This window comes from Hypanus sabinus, chromosome 3 (genome assembly GCF_030144855.1).
Source record: "Hypanus sabinus isolate sHypSab1 chromosome 3, sHypSab1.hap1, whole genome shotgun sequence".
Classification (NCBI taxonomy): Eukaryota; Metazoa; Chordata; class Chondrichthyes; order Myliobatiformes; family Dasyatidae; genus Hypanus; species Hypanus sabinus.
In genome coordinates this window covers 45,816,600-45,842,338 of record NC_082708.1, presented here as the reverse complement: position 1 = coordinate 45,842,338, position 25,739 = coordinate 45,816,600, and the positions used below count along the sequence as shown (strand labels likewise).

Below are 25,739 nucleotides of genomic sequence, written 5' to 3'. Positions count from 1 at the left end.
AATGAATTCTGGTAAAGCTTCTGGTCCAGATGGTTTTCCTGTAGAATTTTTAAAATGTTTTTCTCCTATACTTTCTCCTTGGCTTTGTAAAATTTTTAAAGATGCATTAAGTGTAGGTAAATTACCACAATCTTTTTATGAAGCTTGTATTTCTTTAATTCTTAAAAAAGATAAAGACCCTACTGAATGTGCATCCAATCGGCCTATATCCTTATTAAATACGGATTTTAAGATTTTCAGTAAAATTTTGGCTATTAGATTAGAAAATATATTACCTTGAATTATTTCTGATCAGACTGGATTTATTAAAAATCGCTGTTCATCTTTTAATATTAGAAAATTAAGAGAGTCAGCTGGAGATGCTCATGGAGTGAGTACCGTTTTGGATTCGCTCCATAACTTTTACTTTTTTTAACCTTTGATCACCCTTATTCAGCTTATTTTTACCTATACCGAAAGTTTCTTTATTCTTTTTTTTTGGATTTACTGCCAAGCGTTTGTTGTGAACTTTTGATGATATGCAAACAGAAATGTCTCTCAGGTCTAAGGGACGGGATCCCGGACGTAATCCGAACGGTAACGGAAAAAAGCAGGCTCCGACACAACAAACACGATTAACTTTTGAATTGTTTATGAATCAAAAATTTGCTGAACTACAACAATTTTTTAAAGAAGATATAAAGGCTTTTCAAGAGTACATGGTTAAGACGGATTTAGTAATTAAACAGCAACAAGCTCTTATTGCGTCTCTGCAAGAAGAAGCTCGGAAGCGAGATTTGACTATTGGAAAACTGCAACAGGATTTAATTTCGACCATTAAGCTGATGGAAGCCCTTAAAGCCAAGAGTGACGATTTTGAGAATCGCTCCAGAATACAGAACGTACGTATACTTGGTCTTCCAGACGGCATAGAAAAAGATGACCCTTCGAAATATTTTGCTCAACTTTTAAAAGAAGCGTTTCCGACAATTTTCCCGAATAACCCCCCTTTATTGGATCGGGCACACAGAATTCGGTGTCGATCACTGAGTGTTACAGACAAACCTTCGGTGATAATTGTCCGGTTCCATTATGTACATGACAAAGAACAAGTTATAAGAGCAGCTCGTCGACTAGGAATGATTAAAATCAAAGATTTTTCCTTCCGCCTGATCGAAGATTTTAGTTCAGATCTTTTAAAAAGAAGGCTTCTTTTTAAACCGTTGATGGCTGAATGTTATGAGAAAAATCTGAAACCTGCGCTTCTATACCCTGCGAAGCTTCGAATTTCTCCGTCGAATGCTCCATGACAAGTTTTCCTTTCAACTTCAGAAGTGAGAAAATATCTGGAGGAGAACTTCCCTACTGCTACAGACACCAGTCTTTAATAAATGAATGATTCTGATCGTATAAGATGGTTCTCGATCTCTTAAACCAGAATTATAATCTGGTTATTGGTGTAGGTTCATCCTACACTTTATACTCAAGTTAAAGTGTGTTTGCGTCATGTTAATTGTTTTGCCTTATACACTTTAATCATTTAACTACATACTTGTCTATTAATTTTGTTCCTTCGAAGGTATATTTTTAATTCTTTGAAGGTAAATTTTTCCTTGATTAAGATGGTGGTTTTTTGGAAAAGATTTTTGGTTTTGCTTAAGATGGCATTATGTTTATATTTTTCATATTTCTCCCAGACAAGGCATCGCTTATCTCAGCTTAAATATTTTTTGTTTTGTCTGGGCCAGAGCCCGAGTTATAATTGTTTTTAGTGATTATATTTTTATTCTTTTTACAACTAACTATACTTAGAAATATGGTTTTTATTATAGCGATTTTATTTTTAAAGTCGGGGTGATTCTTTTATATATATCCTTTTTATATGGAGTGTTCTTCAGCTGACATGGGGGTAGGATTAGTCTTACTTTTTCTCTTTTTAAGCCATATTTTGGCTTTTTCTCTTTTTCTCGGGGGGTGGGGGGATGGTCTGTTTTCTAATTCTATTTTTTTTGTAACAGTTTGCGTCAGTTTTTTTATTCGGGCTGTTTTTGAACTTCAAATATGTCTGTGTTGTCGTCACTTCCGGGTCTTCTCACTACTTTTGTTCCTCTTCCGGGTGCATGAGTTTATAAGTTGGTTAACCCTTTCTATACCAAAGGGTTGATTATAGAATTATGGCTCAGACCATTAATTTTGTGTCTTGGAATACTAATGGTTTAAATCATCCAATTACACGAAAGAAGATTTTCAAAGTATTCCAAAGACTTAATGCTCATATCATTTTTGTACAAGAAACTCATGTGAGGAGGGAGGACAAATTTCGTTTTTTTAGATTTTGGCGGGGTCAACAGTATCACGCAAATTCGAATGCTAAAGTAAAAGGAGTTTCAATTTTTATTGACTCCTCTATTTCATTTGTTCAACATGATATTTTTTCGGATCCGAATGGCAGATTTTTGTTAATTACGGGTTTACTTTGTAATAAAAAGGTTGCTTTGGTTAATGTTTATGCTCCAAATGTGGATTGTCCTGACTTTTTTAAGTCTTTATTTACTTCTTTACCCAATCTAAACGAATATAAGTTAATAATGGGTGGTGACTTTAATTGTTGTTTAAATCCTCTGATGGATAAATCGTTATCTATTCAGACTTTACCTAATAAGTCGGCCACTTGTATTAACTCCTTTTTGACTGACAGTGGAGTTTTTGATGTTTGGAGATTTCGGCATTCTAATGACAAAGAGTTTTCTTTTTTCTCACATGTTCATCACTCTTATTCAAGAATTGATTATTTTTTTGTAGACTCTTGTTTTATTCCATTGGTAATCGGTTGTAACTATGATATTATAGCTATCTCTGATCATGCTCCGTTATTACTTTCTATGAAATTTACGGATACAGCTTTTAATGCTAGACAATGGCGATTTGACTCTACCTTGTTGCAAGACTCAGACTTTATTAAATTTATGGAGGAGCAGATCGACTTCTTCTTCTCAACTAATTCTACAGATGATATTTCCTGCGGAACACTTTGGGACACTTTTAAAGCTTATATACGTGGACAGATTATTTCTTATTCTGTTGGTTTGAGGAAACGTATCAAGATGGAAACTCTTTTATTGGTTGATAAAATTAAAGAGATTGATAAGAAATATTCGATTGCTCCTAGTAAGGAGCTTTACAAACAAAGGGTTGAACTTCAAATGGAACATAGTTTATTACTTACATCCTCGATTGAAAATCAATTAATGAAAACTAAATCTGATTTTTATATACATAGTGATAAATCTGGTAAACTGTTAGCTAGTCAATTGAAGAATGCTCTGGTTAAACGTCAAATCACTAAGATTGGTCAGCAGAATGGGAATCTGACAGTTAATCATGATGAGATAAATAAGGCATTTCAAGATTTCTATACCTCCCTGTATCAATCTGAATTTCCTCAAGATTATAATACCATGTCTGATTTTCTGGGGAAATTAAATTTTCCAAGGTTATCATCTGATGATCTTTTGATATTGGATACTCCTATTACGGATGTAGAAATTAAAGGGGCTATTTCCTCAATGAATTCTGGGAAAGCACCGGGTCCAGATGGTTATACAGTTGAATTTTTTAAATTTTTTTCCGCTACTCTTTCCCCTTGGTTAGGTAAGGTTTTTGAGGAGGCCATTAGATTAGGGAATTTGCCACAATCTTTTTATAGAGCTTCCATTTCTCTAATATTGAAGAAAGATAAAGACCCTACTAATTGTGCTTCTTATAGACCTATATCTTTATTGAATGTAGACTCCAAGATTTTTTCTAAGTTACTGGCATCTAGATTGGAGAGGGTATTACCCAAAATTATTTCAGATGATCAAACTGGCTTTATTAAAAATCGTTATTCTTTTTTTAACATTAGGAGATTGTTGAATATTGTTTATACTCCCTCACATGATACTTCAGAATGCGTGATTTCATTAGATGCAGAGAAAGCATTTGACAGAGTTGAATGGCCTTACTTATTTAATGTGTTGGAGAAGTTTAATTTTAGTCCGATATTTATATCATGGATTAAATTGATTTATCATACTCCAGTAGCCTCAGTGGTTACCAATAATCAAAGATCTCCCTTTTTTCGCCTATTTCGGGACACTAGACAGGGAAGTCCTCTTAGTCCATTACTATTTAACATTGCCTTAGAACCTTTGGCAATTGCCATCAGACAATCACAGGATATTTTGGGTATTAATCGTGGGACAGATATTCATAAGTTATCTTTGTATGCAGATGATTTATTACTATTCATTTCTAACCCGGAGAAATCCATTCCAGCAGTTTTATCATTATTGGCTCAATTTAGTGAGTTTTCTGGGTATAAGTTAAATCTTAATAAAAGTGAATTGTTTCCATTAAATAAACGGGTCCCAATTTATGGAAATTTACCCTTTAAATTAGTTAATGACTCTTTTACTTACTTAGGGATCAAAATCACAAAGAACCATAAAGATTTGTTTGGATTTAATTTTTACCCTTAATTGATCAGATTAAAGGTTTGTTTACTAAGTGGTCACCTTTGTCTCTATCTCTAATAGGTAGGATTAATGCTATTAAGATGGTTATTTTACCTAAGTTTTTATATATTTTTCAAGCGATACCAATTTTTATCCCGAAATCTTTTTTTACTAATGTTGACTCTAAAATTTCTTCATATATATGGCAGTATAAAAATCCCAGGTTAGGTAAAACATATTTACAGAAGACAAAAAAGGAAGGCGGGCTAGCATTACCTAATTTCAGATTTTACTATTGGGCAGCTAATATTAGATATTTGTTATGTTGGTTGAAAGATGGGGGTGGATCTTTTGGCCCTTGTTGGGTGAGTTTAGAAACTAAATCGGTATCAGCTTATGCTTTGGGTTCTATTTTAGGGACTTCTCTCCCTTTTGCTCTTTCTAAATTGCCGAAACGAATTGACAACCCGATAGTTAAACATACATTGCGTATATGGTTTCAATTTCGGAGATTTTTTGGGTTGACTCAATTCGTTTTAAATAGTCCTATTGTATCTAATTGTTTTTTTCACCCTTCCATTATAGATCAAGCTTATTCAGCTTGGAAAACTAAGGGATTACTAAGATTTTCTGATTTATTTTTAGATAATTGTTTCATGTCTTTTGAACAATTATCCAACAGATATAACTTGCCGAGATTTCATTTTTTTAGATATTTACAGATTAGACATTTTTTAAGTTCTGTACTCTCTACGTTTCCAAATTTTGTGCCTTCAGATACTTTGGAGAGTTTATTTGAATTAGACCCTTTTCAAAAAGGGCTTATTTCAAAACTTTCAAAAATATAATTATGAAGATACGTTCAGAGCCCCTTTATAAGACTAAACAGGATTGGGAAAGAGAGCTTAGTTTTAGTATTTCTAGTGAGAATTGGGAATGAATTCTTCAATTAGTTAATACATCATCGTTATGTGCCAAACATTCACTAATACAATTTAAGGTTGTACATAGGGCCCATATGTCCAAGGATAAATTAGCTCATTTTTACTCTCATATAAGTCCTATTTGTGATAGATGTCATTCTGAAATTGCGTCTTTAACTCACATGTTTTGGTCGTGTTCATTTTTGGAGAAATATTGGAAATATATTTTTGATATTATTTCTGCGGTTTTGAATATTGATTTACAACCTCATCCTATTACCGCAATTTTTGGTTTACCAATGTTAGATTCACAGCATTTATCTTCTTCAGCCCGTCGAATGATTGCATTTCTAACTCTGATGGCTAGAAGATCTATATTGTTGAATTGGAAAGAAATTGATCCTCCCACTGTATTTAATTGGTTCTCTCAAACTATGTTATGTTTAAATTTAGAAAAAATTAGAAGTGGTACTTTTGAGACTTCTATTAAATTTAAAAAGTTATGGAGACCATTTATTCAACATTTTCATATGATGTAATATGACCCTGTGCCAAGTATATTTGATTTCCCAGCTTTTAGCTTATGTATTTTGAGAGGACCGGAAGTGACGGCATTGATGAATACTTATTTTTGTGAGATATTATAAACAGCCGACTTTTTTTTTCCTTCTCTTTTGTTTGTTTTTTTCTTTTATATTACTTATTAGTTATAGTTATTAGATTAGATTAGTTAGTTTTGCATTATATAAATTTTTTTTTGTTTTTTTTTCTTTCTTTTTTCTGTTTTTTTTATATTATACATTATGAAATATTTAGATTTACTATGTCCATACATATATCTTATGGCTTATGTCTTGGTAAACTCATTTATATTGTAACTATTATGTATGTTTTTTTTTCATATGTAATGGAATGTGTATGTTGGTAATTTCTTTATCAATATATCATCTGTATTCTGTCCATATTACTAATATTAATAAAAAGATTTAGAAAGAAAAAAAAAGAGAATTAATATTATTTATACTTCTTCATCTAAAATACCAGAATGTGTTATTTCTTTAGATGCTGAAAAAGCATTTGACAGAGTTGAATGGCCATATTTATTTACTACAATGCAACAATTTAATTTGAGTTCAAAATTTATATCATGGATTAAATTAATATACCATAAACCTTTAGCTTTGGTTTTTACCAATAATCAAAGATCCCCTTTTTTTCAGCTACTTCGTGGTACAAGGCAAGGTTGCCCTTTAAGTCCTTTACTATTTGACATTGCTTTAGAACCGTTGGCTATAGCTATTCGTGAATCACCTAATATTCTGGGTATTACCCTTGGGGAGAGGACGTATAAAGTATCATTATATGCTGATGATTTGTTATAATATATATCTGACCCTGAAAGATCTATCCCTGCTATTTCGTCTTTGCTTGCTCAATTTAGTAATTTTTCTGGTTATAAATTGAATTTTAACAAGAATGAACTATTTCCATTAAATATGCAAGTTCCAATTTATAAACATTTACCATATAAAATTGTTACAGATTATTTTACTTACCTAGGTATTAAAATTACTAAAAAACATAAAGTTTTATTTAAGGTTAACTTTTTACCTTTATTTGATCAAATTAAGCAACTTGCTATTAGGTGGTCTCCATTATCTTTGCCATTGGTTGGTAGAGTTAATGCTATTAAGATGATGATACTACCTAAATTCTTATATTTATTTCAAGCATTACCAATTTTTATTCCTAAAGCTTTTTTTGATACTATTGACTCTAAAATATCTCCTTACTTGTGGCAGAACAAAAATCCTAGATTGGGTAAAAAATATTTACAGAAGCCTAAGAAGGAGGGCGGCTTGGCTCTACCAAACTTAAGATTTTACTATTGGGCAGTCAATATGCGGTATTTAATATTCGGGACACAAGAATGGACTATAGCTATTTGCTCACAATGGGTAAATTTGGAATGTAAATTTGTGCAAGATTTTTCACTGATTTCAATCTTAGGATCTTCACTTCCTTTTTCTTTATTCAAATTGAATAAACAGATAACTAATCCTATAGTCAGATATACATTACGAATTTGGTTTCAATTTTGTAAATTTTTTGGTTTGAATAAATTTATTTTATCATGTCCTATAATATCTAATTATTTTTTTGGCCTTCATCTATGGATCAAGCTTTTCTTTTATGGAAAACAAAAGGTATAACATGTTTTCATGATCTGTTTCTGGATGATAACATTATGTCCTTTGAACAGCTATCTAATAAATATAATTTACCTAAAACCCATTTTTTTAGATATTTGAAAGTTAGAAATTTTTTGTATGAGTTACAGTCTTTTTCGAAAGAATGTCCATTGGACATTACAGATAGAATTTTAGCTCTTAATCCTTATCAATAGGGTTTAGTAGCCATCATTTATAAGATGATCATGAATTTACAGTTAGATGTATCAGAAAAAATTAAGAAGGAATGGCAAGAAGAGTTGCATTGTCCTATATCTACTGAGCAATGGGAAAAAATTTTATTATTGGTAAATTCGTCCTCTATTTGTGCTAAACATGCCCCAATACAATTTAAGGTTGTACATAGAGCTCATATGTCTAAGGATAAACTGGCTCGATTTTATTCTCATCTTAACTCAACCTGCGATAGATGTCATTCTGATGTTGCTTCATTGACTCATATGTTCTGGTCTTGTCCTTGTTTACAAAATTATTGGAAAGATATTTTCAGTATTATTTCAAGAGTTTTAAATATTAATTTTCAACCGCATCCTCTTACTGCAATTTTCGGTTTACCAATGACGGATAATAATCGTTTATCTGCTTCATCTCAACGAATGATTGCATTTGTTACATTAATGGCTAGAAGATCTATTTTATTGAATTGGAAAGAAATTAATCCTCCAACTGCATTTCAGTGGTTTTCTCAAACTATTTCTTGTTTGAGTTTAGAAAAAATTAGAAGTGTGGTTTTTGATCCTTCAGTTAAATTTGAAGAAACTTGGAGACCATTTATTCAACATTTTCACATGAGTTGAATTGTCTTTTCCTAAACCTTACTTATATTATCCTTAATTAATTGGATGGAGGTTCGGAGTTATTGGCACTACTGTATATGTACTTAATATTATTCAATGGCCCATGTTGGTTAGTGTTTGTTTTTTTTTTCTCTCTCTTTTTTTAGGGGTTTTTCTTTTTTTTCTTTTTACTTCTTTGTTCATTAATGTTCTGACTTTGGGAGGTTATATATTTTTATTATTACATATCTGAATGTCTATTTAAACTATTAATTATGTACTCTCAAACATTTTGTATTCATGTTTCATTTATGTTTGTTTAAAACTAATAAAAAGATTTAAAAAGAAAGAAAGGAAAACCATTGTCACTTAACACAGTCTGTCGCTGCATCCAGAAATGCAACTTGGAACTGTATTACGCAAGGAGGAAGCCATACATCAACTCTATGCAGAAACACCGGCGAGTTCTCTGGGCCCGAGATCATCTCAGATGGACCGAAAGACTGTGGAACCATGTGCTGTGGTCAGATGAGTTCACATTTTAGCTAGTTTTCGGAGAAAACAGGTGTCGAGTTCTCCGTGCCAAAGATGAAAACGACCATCCTAATTGCTATCAGCGAAAGGTGCAAAAGCCAGCATCTGTGATGGTATGGGGGTGCACCAGTGCCCACGGCATGGGTGAGTTGCATGTATGTGAAGGTACCATTGACTCTGAGAAATATATTAGGATTTTAGAGAGACATATGTTGCCATCAAGACGACGTCTCTTCCCAGGATGTCCATGCTTTTTTCAGGACAATGCCAGACCACATTCTGCACGGGCTACAACAGCGTGACTTTGTAGACACAGAGTGCGTGTGCTTGACTGGCCTGCTGCCAGTCCAGATCTATCTCCTATTGAAAATGTATCGCGCATCATGAAGAGGAGAATCAGACAACGGAGACCACGGACTGTTGAGCAGCTGAATTCTTATATCATGCAAGAATGGACAAAATTTCCAATTGCAAATCTACTACAATTAGTATCCTCAGTTCCAAAACGATTAAAAAGTGTTATTAAAAGGAAAGGTGATGTAACACAATGGTAAACATGCCTCTGTCCCAACTTTTGTTGAGTGTGTTGCAGCCATCAAATTCATTATTTACAAAATACAATTAAGTTGGTCAGTAAACTATTGAAAATCTTTTCATTGTACTTTTGTCAGTTAAATAAAGGTTCACGTCATTTAACATATCACAGATTTTTCATTTTTATTGCATTTTAGAAAATATCCCAACTTTTCTGGAAATGGAGCTTGTACATCTGATCTCACCAATATAAAGAAGGCCACACTGGGAGCACCGGATTCAGTAGATGACCCCAACAGACTCACAGGTGAAGTGTCGCCTCACCTGGAAGGACTGTTTGAGGCCTTGAATGGTAGTGAGGAAGAAGGTGTAGGGGCAGGTGTGGCACTTGCTCCACTTTCAAGGATAAGTGCCAGGTGGGAGATTGGTGGGGGGGGGGGGGGGGAATGAATGGTCAAGGGAGTCAGGTAGGGTATGATCCCTGCAGAAAGTGGAAAGTTAGGGAGAGAGAAAGATGTTTGGTGGTGGGCTCCAGTTGGAGATGACGGAAGTTACAAAAGTATGTGCTGATTGCAGAGGTTGGTGGGATGGTAGGTGAGGGCAAGAGGAACCCTATCCTAAGTGGGGTGGCGACAGGCATGCATGAAATGGAAGAGATGTGAGTGAGGGCAGCATTGATGGTGGAGGGAGAGAAGCCCCTTTCTTTGAGTTTCTCCAACATTTTACTGTATGTGTGTTGCCCAGTCCTCTGTGAGATGATAAATCATTCGTACAGGGTTGCAGAGATGATAAGATAGTTACATTTAGGGAAAAAAATCACATGATCCACACCAGGACAGCAAGTAGTAAGAATCACATCTAATTGTACAAATAGGCTCACCTGTAAGGTGCGGTTCAGTATCTATGGAAATAAGACAAAATGAAAAACAATATTAGTACAATGAATGTTTTTTTAAGATACTGGTTTCAACATAGGAACCAAAGAAGACATTTATTGCTCTACATGACAAATATATTCACATTGAACATTCAAGTTATTCAGCTAGTCATTGCAGATTACAAGTCTTCCTTAAATGTGCAAACTGCAAAATAGAGTTGTTATTCTACAAATACAATCTTCAACAGAAAACACCGTTAAGATGCTCTTTTAACACTCGTTATTGAGGTAACAAAAATGGCAAATACACTCAGTAGAATTTGTGGTGAGAAATCAACATGAAATTATAGGTCACAATCTAAAATATGGAGACGGGAATTTACTGGAGAGATGTAATATGGTAGCCCTCAATGTTCACTGAAAGAATACGAGGAGAAATAAATCTTGAACAGAAATGGTTATTTTTGCCTTTTTATACACTGGAATGCTTTGAAAAGTTATGTAAATTATCAGTTGAAGGAAATCTTGGGATGCATTGATAATATAACATAAAAATACCAAAATGTTAAGGATCTTAAAAATAATGCACAATTTAGTTAGCAAGATTGAAAATAATCCCCAAAAGGAACACAAAAGATGAAGATAAACAGCTGCCTGGATTAATAATCTGGTGATGCAAATTCAATGCCCACCACAGCAGTTGGAAAATTTTAGATTTATTTTCCTTAAATTCTAGAGAAATGAATGAATGAATGAATGTCAGTAAAAGTTACTGCAGCATTGTTATAAAACATATCTATTCAATAGTTTTTAAATTAGGAAAGAGGACTGAACATAGAATAACAGAAAATTCACACAACAGGGGCCACTGAGACCATTTTGTTCACACCATCTGTAATCCTAATCCTACTTTCAGGCCATTTGTCTGTGATGCTATAGGTCAACACTCTCCATGTAAATCCCAGCACCTATTCAGAGTATGTTCCTTGATCACTCTTTTGACTCCAGCAACTTCCTTCTAATCCTTTATACTGACTTGTTTAAATCGAAGCTCCCCAGTGTTTGATCCCTGTTCTGAGAGAAATGGATCCCTTCTACTTACTTCACCAGGCCCTTCAGTTTTAAAAATGAAACTTCCCCAAGCAGCCTTCCTATCGTATCTCTCCTCATAAATGAAATTTCCAGTCCTAGCAACATCCTTGTAAATCTCCTCTACTTTAATTCTGTACTGTGACATACTGCACACAAAACTCAAGCTGTTAACAACTCTGTGTAGCTTTATGCTTTATCTCAAATGGTCCAAGAAGCTATTCATTTTTAAGAGATTAAAGTAAGTTAACCATTCCAGGCAAATAAAGCATGATAACATAAATTGACCTTGTCAGCAAACACACACAAAATGCTGGAGGAACTCAGCAGGCTAGGTAGTATAAATGGAAAAAAGTACAGTTGACATTTTGGGTCGAAACGTTGACTGTACTTTCTTCCATAGATGCTGCCTGGCCTGCTGAGTTCATCCAGCAGCTTGTGTCTGCTACTTGGATTTCCAGCATCTGCATTTTTGAAATTATATTGAAAGACATACAGGGGTAAAACTTTAGGAAATCTATACTGAGAAATACCACATGAGCTTGTTTTAAAATACAAACTTTCTTCTCAAGTCAATATATTTCTGTTATCCAACTTATGGGAATTGGTTTGACAACAGTCAATATTTAAAGATCCCCATTTAAACAGCTGAATGTAAGAATCTAACTAGTACACAACACAACAAATGTCCATTTAGAATTACTCTACCAATTGGCATATTTGAACTAATAAACAGTATTGGACAGAACTGTTCAGCAAATCTATACCATATTGCCAGCAAGACCCACCATCGTTTCCTTACCATTTAATTTGAACTTTCCTAATAAGGATTTGTTACATCTTTGTGGTGAAATATTAAACTTTTAAAAAGTCATGAACCCTGCTCCAATTAATACACACAAAAAGCTCAAGGAACTCAGCAGGCCAGTCAGCCTCTATGAAAAAGAGTAAACAGTCAACGTTTTGGGCCGAGATCCTTCATCAGGACTGGAGAACAAGATGAGAAGGTGAGAAGGTAAGAAGGTGGGGGGAGGGGAGGAGGAAATACAAGGTAGTAGGTGATAGGTGAAATTGGGAGGGGGAAGGGGTGAAGTAAAGAGCTGGGAAGTCGATTGATAAAAGAGATAAAGAGCTGGAGAAAGGTAAGTATGAGAAATCGATGTTCATGCCATCAGGTTGGAGACTACCCAGACGGAATCTAAGGTGTTGCTCCTCCAACCCGAGTGTGGCCTCATTGTGGCAGTAGAGGAGGCCATGGATTGACAAATCAGAATGGGAATGGGAAGTGGAATTAAATTGGGTGGCTACTGGGAGATACCACTTTTTCTGGCAGACAGAGCATTGATGCTTAGTGAAGCAGTCTCCCAATCTACGTCAGGTCTATCAATATACAGGAGGCCACACTGGGAACACCAGATACAGTAGATGACCCAACAGGCTCACAGTTGAACTGTTGCCTCACCTGGAAGAATTGTTTGGGGCCCTGAATACTAGCGAGGGAAGACGTGTAGGGGCACGTGTAGCACTTGTTCTGCTTGCAAGGATAAATGCCAGTGGGGAAGGACGAATAGACAAGGGAGTCGCAAAAGCAGAAAGTGGGGGGAGGGAAAGATGTGCATGGTGGTGGGATCCCATTGGAGATGACAGAAGTTACGTTGAGTTATGTGCTGGGCGCGGAGGCTGGTGGGGTGGGAGGTGAGGACAAGAAGAACTATCTCTGGTGGCATGGTGGGAGATTGGGGTAAGGATAGTCAAAATGAAAGAGATGCAGTTGAGGGCAGTGTTGGAGGAAGGGGAAGCCCCTTTCTTTGAAGGAAAAGGATATCTCCTTAGATCTGGAATAAAAACCCTCATTCTGAGAGCAGATGTGGTGGAGATGGAGGAATTGAGAGAAGGGACTGGCTCTTTTACAAGTAGTATGGAGGGAAGAGGTAGGGAAGGAAGGAAAGCCCTTTCTTTGAAGGAGGACATCTCCTTAGTTCTGAAATAAAACCCCTCATTCTGAGAGCAGATACAGCACAGATGGAGGAACTGAGAGAAGGAAATGGCTTTTTTACAAGTAATATGGTGGGAAGAGGTATAATTCAGGTTGCTGTGAGAGTCAGTGGGCTTATAAGAGACATCAGTAGATGCGCTGTCTCCAGAGATAGAGACAGAGGGATCGAGAAAGGGGAAGATGGTGTTGGAAATGGACCAGGTAAATTTAAGAGCAGGGTGGAAGTTGGAGGCAAAGGTGATAAAGCTGATGAGCTCCACATGAGTGCAGGAAGCAGCACTAATTCAGTTGTCAATGTAGTGTAGGAAAAGTTGGGGAGTGATACCAGTGTAGGCTTGAAACACAGACTGTTCCACTTTAATGTTGGTTTAAAAAATACATTCTCCCAGGTCTTTAGTTATCAAGAACCAAGTGGGAAAGATCCCATAGGTATAACATGGCTTTCTTTCTGCGTCCCACTCATAACTGATGACAAATCATCAGTTTCCTAGAATATGTTGACCTCTCTGATTCAGTGTAGTTTATTGAGTCAGTTGATTTTATTCCAATCTTCCACAACTACACATATCACCCTTAAGGAACTCAAATCCATATGTCTGGATTTTTAACACACTGCTGGTTATCTACTGTTGAAATTCATTCTTGGATCATTGCTACATATAATCCTCCACCAGGATGTCACTTCTTAGATCAGTGGCAAGTTCTTGCTTCTAAACTTAAATGAAAAATTAGTCAAGACTTGCCTGCAGGCTCAACAGTTTACAAAAATTGGAGAAGAGACTGAATAATCGTAAGTGGGTGATATATTCAGAGCAATTAAAACAGTATTACATTATTCTAAAATAAAAAGATATGGAATCAATAACAATTTAAGAACTGAGGATACCAACAGGAAATGTGTTTTTCTATTTATGAAAGGTCGTATCTATCATCTATATAAAAAAGATTTTCCTCTAAATCCCTTAGATCTTTCATCCATTCCTTTATATCTGAAACACCTTCTTTATCGAAATTGATCATGATTGTGTAAATATCATCAAATCCCAGTTTAGCCCTCTTTGTTCAAAGGAAAATATTCACAGTTTCTCTAATATAACACTGTAACTCAAATGCATCATGCCTGTAATCAATCAAATAAACATTTTCCTTCCTCTTCTCTTGGACCCTCACAAACTTCTGAATCTGTGATTACCAGAAATTGATGTAATAATCCAGAGATCTTTTTGCCATTGTTAGCCTGGGGTTTTATAAAAGTTCATCCATGCTCAACTGCCTTTGTAATCTGTGTCTCCATTTATTAAATGATCTCTCAAGAAGTTATCAAAGCTTTATGTGAACGTAAGCCTACATTGTTCCTGCACACTTCACAAATGTGACATTCGCGGTAATGTAGTCTTTGTTCAACATTTGGCTATAATGCAAACTCTCACTATACTCTGTATACGTTTTACCAAGTACTTCCCTGTCTCTCCCTAGGAATGACCCATGAGTGACATTAATATCTAGGATGAAAAACAACTACTTCCTGACGAAGGGTCTTGGCCCGAAACGTCGACAGCGCTTGTCCCTATAGATGCAACCTGGCCTGCTGTGTTCCACCAGCATTTTGTGTGTGTTGTTGTTTGTACTTCCCATGACTCTTTTTTCAGTCAATATGCCAATTTCCTTGGCAGGTTGTCTTGCAAGCCTTTTTATTTCATGGGCCTTTATTTTGTGAATCAGCTTTTTCTGTAAGACTGTCAAATGCTTTCTGACTGTCTATCAACTGCATCTCCATTATCATCCTTCTCTACTCTTATCAAATACGTTAGTCAAACAATTTGATTTTAATACATCCACACTTACTTTCCATCATTAACTTAAACTTCTCCTAGGGTCCTTTAACTTCCCCCTCATTATTGCTTCTAAAAACCTCCCATCCTCTGGGATTGAATTTACTGGACTGTAGTTGCCTGACATGTTTTCACATGCACATTTTAAAAAGGGGGTTACAATGGCTTTTTCCATTGCTTTGGCACTTTCCCCCTACCTAGGGAAGGACTGAAAGATCATTTGAAGTCTATCTTCAATCTTCACTTCACTCAGCAACTCGCAATGCTTCCCATCATGACTCAATGATGTTTACTTTAAGTCTAGTCAACTGTTGCAGCACCTGCTGGCTATCAGTTTTCAGCACAGCCATTCATCTTCTTGGTAAATAACTTACTAGCTGGGATTTTGCTGTTTTTTTTGGTGGCAGTTTTGCTTAGAACTATTGATACTTCTCAATGTGAATGCTGGTAAACAAGACATTGCATGAATGCTCAAGATCTGAATTTACTGGTTGCTATATCCTGCCAGATTCACAATGAATCAACAATCTGCTAAGTTCCCACAAGATTTACATAAGAATAAGAAATAGGTGCAGAAGTAGGCTATCTGGCTCATTAATCCTGCTCCACTGCTCAATAAGATTATGGCTGATGTGGCTGTGAAACCAGCTCCACTTATCTGTCTTTTCACCCATAACCCTCAATTCCCCTCCTATGCAAAAAACCTAACTGTGTCTTAAATATATTTAATAAAGTAGCCACTACTGTTTCCCTGGGCAGAGAATTCCACAGATTCATTACTCTCTGGGAAAAGCTGTTTATCTTCATCTCCATTCTAAATTGATTCCTTCGAATCTTCAGTCTAAATCCCCTAGTTCTGGTCTCCCTTACCAGTGGAAACAATTTTTCTGCCTCTATCATATATACCCCTTCCATAATTTTATATGCTTTTGAAAGAGCCCCTCTCATTCTTTTGAATTCTAACAAGTATAGTCACAGGCAATGTAATCCCTCCTCACTGGCTAAACCCTCAAACCCTCATCGTCAGAATTAATCTGTTGAGCCTCCTTTATAGCACCTCCAAAGTCAGTATATAATTCCAACTTATAAAGTAAGGAGACCAGAAATGCACACAGTACTCCAGGTGTGGCCTCACCAGTACCCTGTAAAGTTGCAGTGTAACCTCCCTACTCTTATATTTAATCCCTCTAGTAATGAAAGCCAACATTCCATTTGCTTTCTTGATAGCTGGTTGCATCTGCAAAACCAAACTTTTGAATCACTAGATTCTGGAATAGTTCCAGAGCACTGGAAAATTGCAAATGTCACTCTACTCTTTAAGAAGGGAGGGAGGTAGAAAGAAATTATAGGCCGGTTAGCCTGACTTTAGTGGTTGGTAAGATGTTGGGAGTCCATTATTAAAGATAAGGTTTCAGGGTACTTGGAGGTACATGATAAAATAGGCCAAAGTCAGCATTGGTTTCCTTAAGGGGAAACCACGCCTAACAAATCTGTTGAAATTCTTTGAGGAAATAACAGCAGTAAAGTAACAAGAGAGTCCATGGATGTTGTTTACTTGGATTTTTAGAAGGCCTTTGACAAGATGCTGTGCATGAAGCTGCTTAACAAGATAACTGCCTATGTATTAGAAGAAAGATAATACCATGGGTAGAAGATCAGCTGACCGGCAGGAGACAAAGAGTGGGAATAAAGGGGGGGCTTTTTTGGTTGGCTGCTATTGGTGTTCCACTTGGGTTGGTGATGAGACTTCTTTTTACTTTATAAGTCAATGATTTGGATAATGGAATTGATGGCTTTGTGGCCAAGTTAGCAGATGATGCAAAGATAGGTGGAGGGGCAGGTAGTGTTGAGGAAGCAGGGAATCTGCAGGAGGACTGAGACAGATTAGGAGAATGGGCACAAAACTGGCAGATCAAATATAATGTAGAGAAATGCATACTCATGCGTACATAGAGGAATAAAGGCATAAACTATTTTCCAATTGGGAAACATATTCAGAAATCTAAGGTACAAAGAGATTTGGGAGTCCTAGTGCAGGTTTCTCTAAAGGTTAACTTGAAATATGAGTCGGTAGTAAGCATGGCAACCAAGAAATGGACCTCAGAGGTCTGGGTCCAGTGGTACAAAAAGGTGTCACAAACTGGGGTCTTCCTTGGTTGCAGTGGATGACCATGATGTCCTCTGTGCCTTGTCATGTCCTTTGCTCTCCACACAGCATTGCAGTACCGGCTTCCTAGCCGTTGGATCTCACTGTAGATCTCATATGCTCAGTCCACCAGGCATGTCTCTATCTCACCGGGGTATGAGGCCTGCCAGCTACCCTCATCTGGCTGTGCCCACCTGTTGAAGTGGTATACAGGGGTGTGGCTGCTGTCACAGTTACAGCGAACAACTGCTCGGAGCCACATGAGAGCTGAGTGTCCAGTGGGGACCAAAAGTGAGTGAGCTGCCTTATACTGGACGTGACAAGTCCCCTCATCAGAGGTGCTACCCCTCCCTGGACACTCCATACATTGTTAATGTATTTCATAAACAATTTTCAGGCCTGGAACTCCATGCATCGCTGACTGCCAACCAGAGAAACACCCACTTATTCCAGCCCTGTGCCATGTTGTGTCTGCCTGATGGAACAACTTCTATCCGGCTGTCTTACTATTTATTTGTTAATGACAGCTTCAAACATATTCCTGACTACAGATGTTAAGCCATTTTACCTATAGTTACCTACCTTTTACCTGTCCTTTATTAGCAACTTGTTTCCATTCCACTGGGACCTGCCCAGAATCCAGAGCATCTCTTTAGCATGTCATTTGAAATTAGCTTGTGTTGTATCTTAAAGATAAATACACTTTCCACAAAGATGGTCAACACAAAATAAAATTGTTATGCTTTGTAACTCCAAAACGTAAATCTAATTGCAAGAAAAAGACAGCAGCCCAGGAGAACGGGTCTTCGTTCTGTTTTTCTACTTTAACCAAGACACGCATGTATGACGCAGTGGTATTATAACCTATGTCAGATCACGATGCAGTTCGCCATTTTAAGTCATTGCCGTTGAGCGTTTAACTTTGTATTTGGCTTAAATTTTTCTTAGTAAGATTCACCCTGACCCCGCCCCCCCCCCCCCCCCCCCCATCCAGTTGGCTGGTGGTGCAGTGAGATCAACGCCGGGCTCAAGAACGGAAGTTCCTGAGTTCAATCCAGTGACAGACCGCTCCTGTTCCGGGTTGATGTCGAGCTGGCAACTCGAGCTCGTAAAAAAAAAACACTGCCACCTCCAGTTTGAATTCCCACGCGAAATATTGTGGAGGATCAAATACCCAAACCCAGCACAGCCCATTTAGCCTGCCTCAGTGCAGTGGAGTTTAGGACCCAGGGAATTCAGTGCGGTGGTCTTTAGGACCCAGCGGAGCTCGGAAGCCGGCGCAGCTCGGTACCCGCCACCCACAGTGTTTCTGCTCCATTGATGGAAAGTGATTGCGATTGAAAATAAAGTGGAAACAATAAAGCATTTGGAAAGAGGTGAAACACCATCAGTTAATGGAAAAGCTTTAGGCTACAGTCGGTCAACGATCGGAACAATTTTAAAGGAAAATGGATAAAGTGGAATAATGGAGTATGTGAAAGGCCCTGCCCCGATGAAAGCTACAATTATTACTAAGCAATGCAGTGGTTTAATTATTGGAAAACATACATTTCTTAAGTGTTTTATATGCATTTAAAGGTAAAATATATACTATATACTAAGACAAACATTTGACTAACTGATGCTAAATAATACTGGATGTACTTGTTCCGACTTATGTACAAATCTGACTTAAAGACAGACTCAGGAACGGAACTCATATGTAACCTGGGGACTGCCTGTACTCCAACATCAGAAGCAATTAATATTAAAAATGTTCAAATTAAACTTTTATTGTAGCTACTTTTGTACAATTTGCTAATGTATTAATTTTTGAACAATGTAAATTTTCGTAAAGTAGCAGTCTAATAAGAATTTGTCAATCTAAACCACACAGAGCATTTAAGTTACTTTCATTCACATTAATTCAAATCTTTGTTCATTTAAACCTATTGTTAAACCTGAGGAGGCTGTACTGAAACCACTTTTTAAAAATTATGTGTGACATTTTTTCTTCGTTAATTGTTTTAATTGGCTTGGAACAGTAGTGACCCTCAAGAAAATCTACAATAATGGGAATTTTTAGGGATATCCACCAGATTACATAGCAAATTTCATGATATATTGAACTTACCATCTCTGCTTTCCATAATCACAGAGAACAAAAAGTCTCGAGGAGTCATATATAATTCTCCTTCATACTCCACTGAGGCCAACATTCTGAAACGCTGCTTACGATTTTTAGCATATCCACTATCTTCTTTAGTTTCCTCTTTAGGCAGATCCTGATCATTGAAGAAAACGAAAAAAATGTGTTATACCTAATTGCTTGAACATTTTAATAAATCCTGGGATATTAATTAACCCTAATGAAAATGTAATGTTATCAAGCAACATAAAAATATAATCAAAACATTACAAGAGCCATCATAAGTTATTTGCTGTTTAAATTCCTACTTTAAGCAATCATAGCATTCCAATATTTTCAAGCTGCTCAAATGGGAAAATTTTGGCTTTGAGAGGAGTCAAGTTGGACAGAGGACATAGAGAGAGAGAGAAATGCAGAAGAAATAAAGAGAGGAAAGAGAGGCGAGATAAGGTGGTGGGGATTGGGGGTGAAATGGGGGATGAGAGGTTGTTAGATCCAGTCATTGAGAGAAAAACAGATGGTGAAATAAACTGCAACATAGTCCAGACTTTATGCCCAGGACAAATCAGTACATCATTACATCTCCCTCTTTCCTATCTGTTTATAGATCTTGTACACTCTCTGGTGTTTCTGTTAATTCCATGACCCAAAATCAACACAATTCTCAAGGTAGCCTAAGCTGGACTACCAGCTGCAGTGGGCAGAGCGGGGCCTGATATCTGATACCTAAAATCATTCACTACACCAGTACTTCACAGTTAAACACCACTATTAATTGATCACTCAAATTTGTCAAAAACAATCATTTTATCTATTGTCACTAAATATTCAAACAAGGAAAATGAAAATTTAACCTAATGCAAATCAAAATGAAGGTTTCACCTGCAGGGGAGAAACTGCCAAATGTTAATCCGAATCAGGTTTAATATCAATAGCATATGCCATAAAATATTTTGTTTTGCAGCAGCAGTAATTGTAATACATAATAACTATTAATTACAATATGAAATATATACGTAATATATATAAAATTAAATTACAAAAGTAGAACAAAAAGAAAAACAAAGTGAGGTATTGTACATGGTTTCAGTGTACAATCTGAATGTGGGGTAGAAGCCATTCCTAAAAAGTTGAGTGTGTGTTTTTAGTCTGCTGTAACTCCTCGATGGTAGCAATGAGAAGAGGGCATGAACTGGGTGATGAAGGTCCTTAATGATGGATACCGCATTTTTATGGATTTGCCTTGTAAATATGTGCTTGATGCTGGAGATGCTAGTGCCCATGATGAAGCTGGTTGAATTTACAAATTTCTCCGGCTTTTTCTGAACCTGTGCAGTGGCCCTTCCCTAACAGACAGTGAAGAAACCTGTTAGAAAGCTCTCCACTGTAAGAGTCTTTGGTGTTATATCAAGTGACCTCAAACTCCTAATGAAATATAATTACTGTCGTGCCATCTTGTAATTGCATACAATAGTTGGACCCTGGATTAATCTTCAGAGATGTTGACACCCAGGAACTTGAAACTGTTCACCCTTTCCAATGCTGATCCCTCCACGAGGGCTGGTGTTTCTTCCCTTTCTTGAAGACCACAGTCAATTCCACGGTCAATGATGATGAGTGCAAGGTTGTTGTTTTGACACCATTTAACCAGCTGGTCTATCTTACTCCTGTACACTTCCTCGTCACCACCTGAAATACTACCAATAGTTGTGTCATTGGCAAACTTATAGATGGTATCTGAGCTATGCCTAGCCTCACAGTTATGGGCTAAGCACACATCCTTGAGGTACACCAGTGTTGATTGTCAGCTAGGAGGTTATATTATTTCTGATCTGCACTGTGCCCTCTTGATGTGGAAGTCAAAGGTCCACTTGCAGAGGGAGTTAGAGAAGTCCAGGGGTTGGAGCTAGTTGATTTATACAGAGGGTATGATGATGTTGAACGCTGAGCTGTAATCAATAAACAGCAGCCTGATATAGGGCTTGCTATTGTCCAGATGATCCAAGGCTGAGTGGAGAGCCAGTGAGATTGAATCCACTGTAGGCCTATTGTGACAACAGGTAAAATGCAGTGGGTCTAATTGCTTGCTTAGAAACTGGACTTGAACAACATCTCAAAGCACTTCATTAGAGTAGATGTGAGTGCAACTGGGCGATAGTTGTTCAGGCTGCTCACTCTGCTCTTCTCAGGCACTGGTATGATTGTTGTCCTTTAGAAGCAGGTGGGAACCTCCAATTGAAGATGTCCTTGAACAGTACCAGTTGGTTGGCATAGGTTTTCAGTGTCTTACCAGGTATACCATCAGCACCTGATACCTTGTGAAGGTTCACCCCCGTGAAAGATGCTCTGATGTTGGCCTCCGAGACAGATTGCAGGGTCACCAGATGCTATAGGGATTTGCATAAGCGTATCCTCCCTTTAAAAGTGTGCATAAAAGGCATTGAGCTCATCTGGGAGTGAAGCATCATGTTTCGCCTTGTAGAACGTAATGGCCTGCGAACTCTGCTAGAGGTGGTGTGCATCCAATTCTGTCTTAAAATAGCCCACCATAGATCATACCTGGGCTTCTCGTATAGTTCTGGATGTTTGTATGTACTAACTTCACAGTTTGTTCTTGGACGTAGAATCATACTGCATGGAAACAGGGCCTCCAGCTCAACTCATTCATGCCAACTGTGTTGCTTAGCAAGCATGTCCAATCTGCTTACCTTTGGCCCACAGCCCTCTAAAAATCTTCTACCCATTAATTCACTTCGATGGCTTTTAAACATTGCTCATATACCTGCGTCAAACACTATTTCTGGCAGCTTATTCCAAATATGTACCACTTTCGCATAAAGAAGCTGCCCCTGATGTCTGTTTGAAATATCTCAATACTAATATTAAACCAATGCCCTCTTATTTTTAGCAACCCCCACCCCCGGGTGCCAAAACTGTGGTTTCATCCTTTGTGTACCCTATGTGATCTAAAAAGTCACCCCCTCAAGCTCTTACATTCCATGGAATAAAGTTCTAGTCTACACAACTTCTCCTTGTAACTCAAGCTTCTAAGTCCAGGCAACATCTTGGCAAATCTTTACTGTACTCTTTCTAATTTAATAACATCTTTCCCATAACAAGGTGACTAAAATTGTACTCAATATTCCAGTGTGGCTTCACCAACATCTTATATAACTGCAACATAACTTCTCAATTCCTATACCCAGTGCCCAAACAAATGAAGCCAGCAAGCCAAATGTCTTCTTCAAACAAAGGTCCCAGCATTAATCCCCATGGCACATGATGAGACAGTCTTCCTGACTCAGGAACAATCCTTGACCATCACTCAATGCTCCCTACCATTCAGCCAATTATGAATTCAATTGGCTATCTCCTCTGGATCCAACTCTCCAGACTAGCCTGCCACGAGGGTGGTCATCTACCCTCATGGTTGAGTCCTCCAGGAACTCCAAGCAATCTGTTAGACACAACATCCCATGTAAAAAATTGTGCTGACTGCTGCTGGATTCTGTTTGTCAGAATCCCCTGGAGCAATTTACCCACCGATGACAGATTCACTGGACATCTTTGCAGTTGTAGAATTAAAACCTGTTTCATTTTTATCAAAATGTAAAGCATGTCCTCACTGGTAAAAAAAAATTTCTGCTACCTGTTATCATTCATGCTCCATGCTAGCAAAATGCATACTACTTCTGTTCCCTTTGTATTGTCAAAACATACTTGAAAAGTAGATCTACAGTTCCATTACCAGCATGCTTTGATCAGTAAAAATAGTAAAAGCCTTGTAATTTACAACTGTTGAAGTTAAATACTGGGCTTCTCTGCATATTAATGAGCACCAATTTTCTATGATAATATTTCCTTTCCTGGCAAGTGTTGATGGGGTAAATAGAATGAAGAAGCTCCTATGAGCTCCCATTAGAGATCATGACAACAGATTTGAAATTTTAACAAGAAATACTAAAGGGATTGTGTAGAAAATATTTTTTGTACACACAATTAGAAATTTTGTAATAGTGTTAAGAGTTTTGGAGAAGAATCAATCAGACCTTTGCATAGGGAATTGGATAGGCGCTTGGGTAAATTTGCACGTTTAAGGAGAAAGGGGAGCTAAATAGGATTGGTAAATTAGAACCATTTCTGTCATTGAAGTGATGAGTCAAGTGATCTCCTGGGCCACGAAGAGTGAAGATCCTCCAACAGTTAAAAGACAGGCCTATGCCAACAGCGAGACCTGACCTAAAGTTGCCAAGAATTTAGAAATGTGGTTTTGTTGGTTTTGAGTTGGCATCTATAGGTTATCCTGCAGGGAGGCAATTAGATTGAATGTGTGACAGAAGTAGGAAATGGGTTTGTCCGCACAGTTACCACAGCAAGTTCTTGATCTCATTTTCATAACAGTGCGGATGAAGGATTCTTCCTTACCAGAAGAAAGTACTGTAAGCATCAGAGCCAGGCATCCCAGCTGACTCTTGCTAACTTTACTATATGACAGGCTGGTAAGGGTCTAACCAAAGGCCTCCATTTAACTGTTTTAACCAGTGGAATGATAAAAAGTGAAAAGCAACAACTTCACTTGCACATCTGTTGGGGTTGTCTGTTGTATCCGTTACTCATGATGCAGCCTCCACTACATTAGTGAGACCCAACATGATCAGGGGACCACTTTGTCATGCATCCCCTCTCCATCCACCAAAAGCAAAACTTCCTGGTAGGCAGCCATTTTAATTCCTACCCTCATTTCCATTCTGACATGTCAGTTCATGGCCTCCACTTTTGCCAAGATGAGGCTACTCTCAGGTTGGAAGAGCAACACCTCATATTTCATCTAGGTAACATCCAACATCAATTTCTCCTTCTAGTAATTTTTCCCTCTTCTCCTATGCCCCACTATAGCCACAAACCTCTTCTCCTTACCTGACTATCACCACCCCTCCAATGACCCTCCTTCTTCCCTTTCTCCCATGTCCACATTCCTCTCCTATCAGATTCCTTCTTCTCCAGCCCTTTACCTTTCCTACTCACTTCGCTTCACCTATTACCTTGTCCTCCATCCCCTCCCTCCACCTTTTTATTCTGACATCTTCCTCCTTCATTTCCAGTCCTGCTGAAGGGTCTCAGACCAAAACACCATCTGTTTATTCATTTCCATAGATGCTGCCTAACCTGAGTTCCTCCAGCATTGTGTGTGTGTGTTACTCTGGATTTCCAGCATCTGCAGAATATCTTGTTTTCAGTATTTTTTAAAAATCTATTTTATTTTTAAGAGCTAAGCTCAAAGTAACCTAGGAAACATACTAGATATGGCTTGGCACCAGCTTCAAAACATTTTTGAAAACTGACTCACAAAGCTTTGTTTATTGGATCTAAGCATTCCTAGCCAAAATTAATTTTGAGGCAGCAGAAACTCAAAAGTTTGCAAAAACTTGTCACAACTTTACAATGCACTGGAGAGCATACAATACAAAATATTTATTTAATTTCTGACTGCAAATAATTTGTACACTTTTCATTTTAATTAACATCAGTCTTGCAAAACTTCATCTTGCCAGAGGGTACTTTCCAATTTTGTCAAACTACGGCAAAAAAAATCACAAATTTTTCAACGACATTGGAACACATATTAGTACATCACGGGAAAATGTCCTTCAACCACAATGTCTGTACCGGCCTTACGCCAGCCTAAACTAATCTGTTTGCATATGGTCTGTACCCCACTACTCCCAGTCTATGTGTATTGTTAATTGTCTGCTAAACATTGTTATCATATCTGCTTCCACTACCTACCCTGCACCACTTTCCAGATATTTACAGCTCTCTGCATTAAAAAAGACCTCATAAATTCCTTTAAACTTTCCACTTCTCTATGTCCCTAGTATTTGACATTTCTAACCTCTCATATTTTATTAACATCTATCAGATTGCCCTTCGGACTCTGACGCTCCAGAGAATAAAACTGTTTGTTCAACCTTGCCTTGTAGCTCATACACTCCAATCATAGTGAACCTTCTCTGCATCCTCTTTAAAGCCTCCACTCCTTCCCTAATACTTAAAATATGGTGTTACTAAAATTTATCAATGTGCAATATAACTGCCTGATTGTAATACACAATGCTGAACCAAAGGCGGCAAACACATGGTACATCTTCTTTACGACCTTATCTTCTTGCATTGCTA

At 37.3% G+C, this 25,739-nt stretch overlaps 1 protein-coding gene across 1 annotated transcript in view; it reads right to left on the bottom strand.

The window, feature by feature from the left end:
- Positions 1-25,739, bottom strand: part of micu2 (mitochondrial calcium uptake 2) — a 406,323-nt gene that overhangs the window by 221,759 nt on the left and 158,825 nt on the right. The window contains exons 2-3 of the mRNA XM_059964209.1: positions 19,548-19,698; positions 10,375-10,395 (exon numbers count right to left, since the gene is read on the bottom strand). Of these exons, the coding sequence (XP_059820192.1) occupies positions 10,375-10,395; positions 19,548-19,698 (172 nt within the window). The remainder of the gene's footprint in view (positions 1-10,374; positions 10,396-19,547; positions 19,699-25,739) is intronic.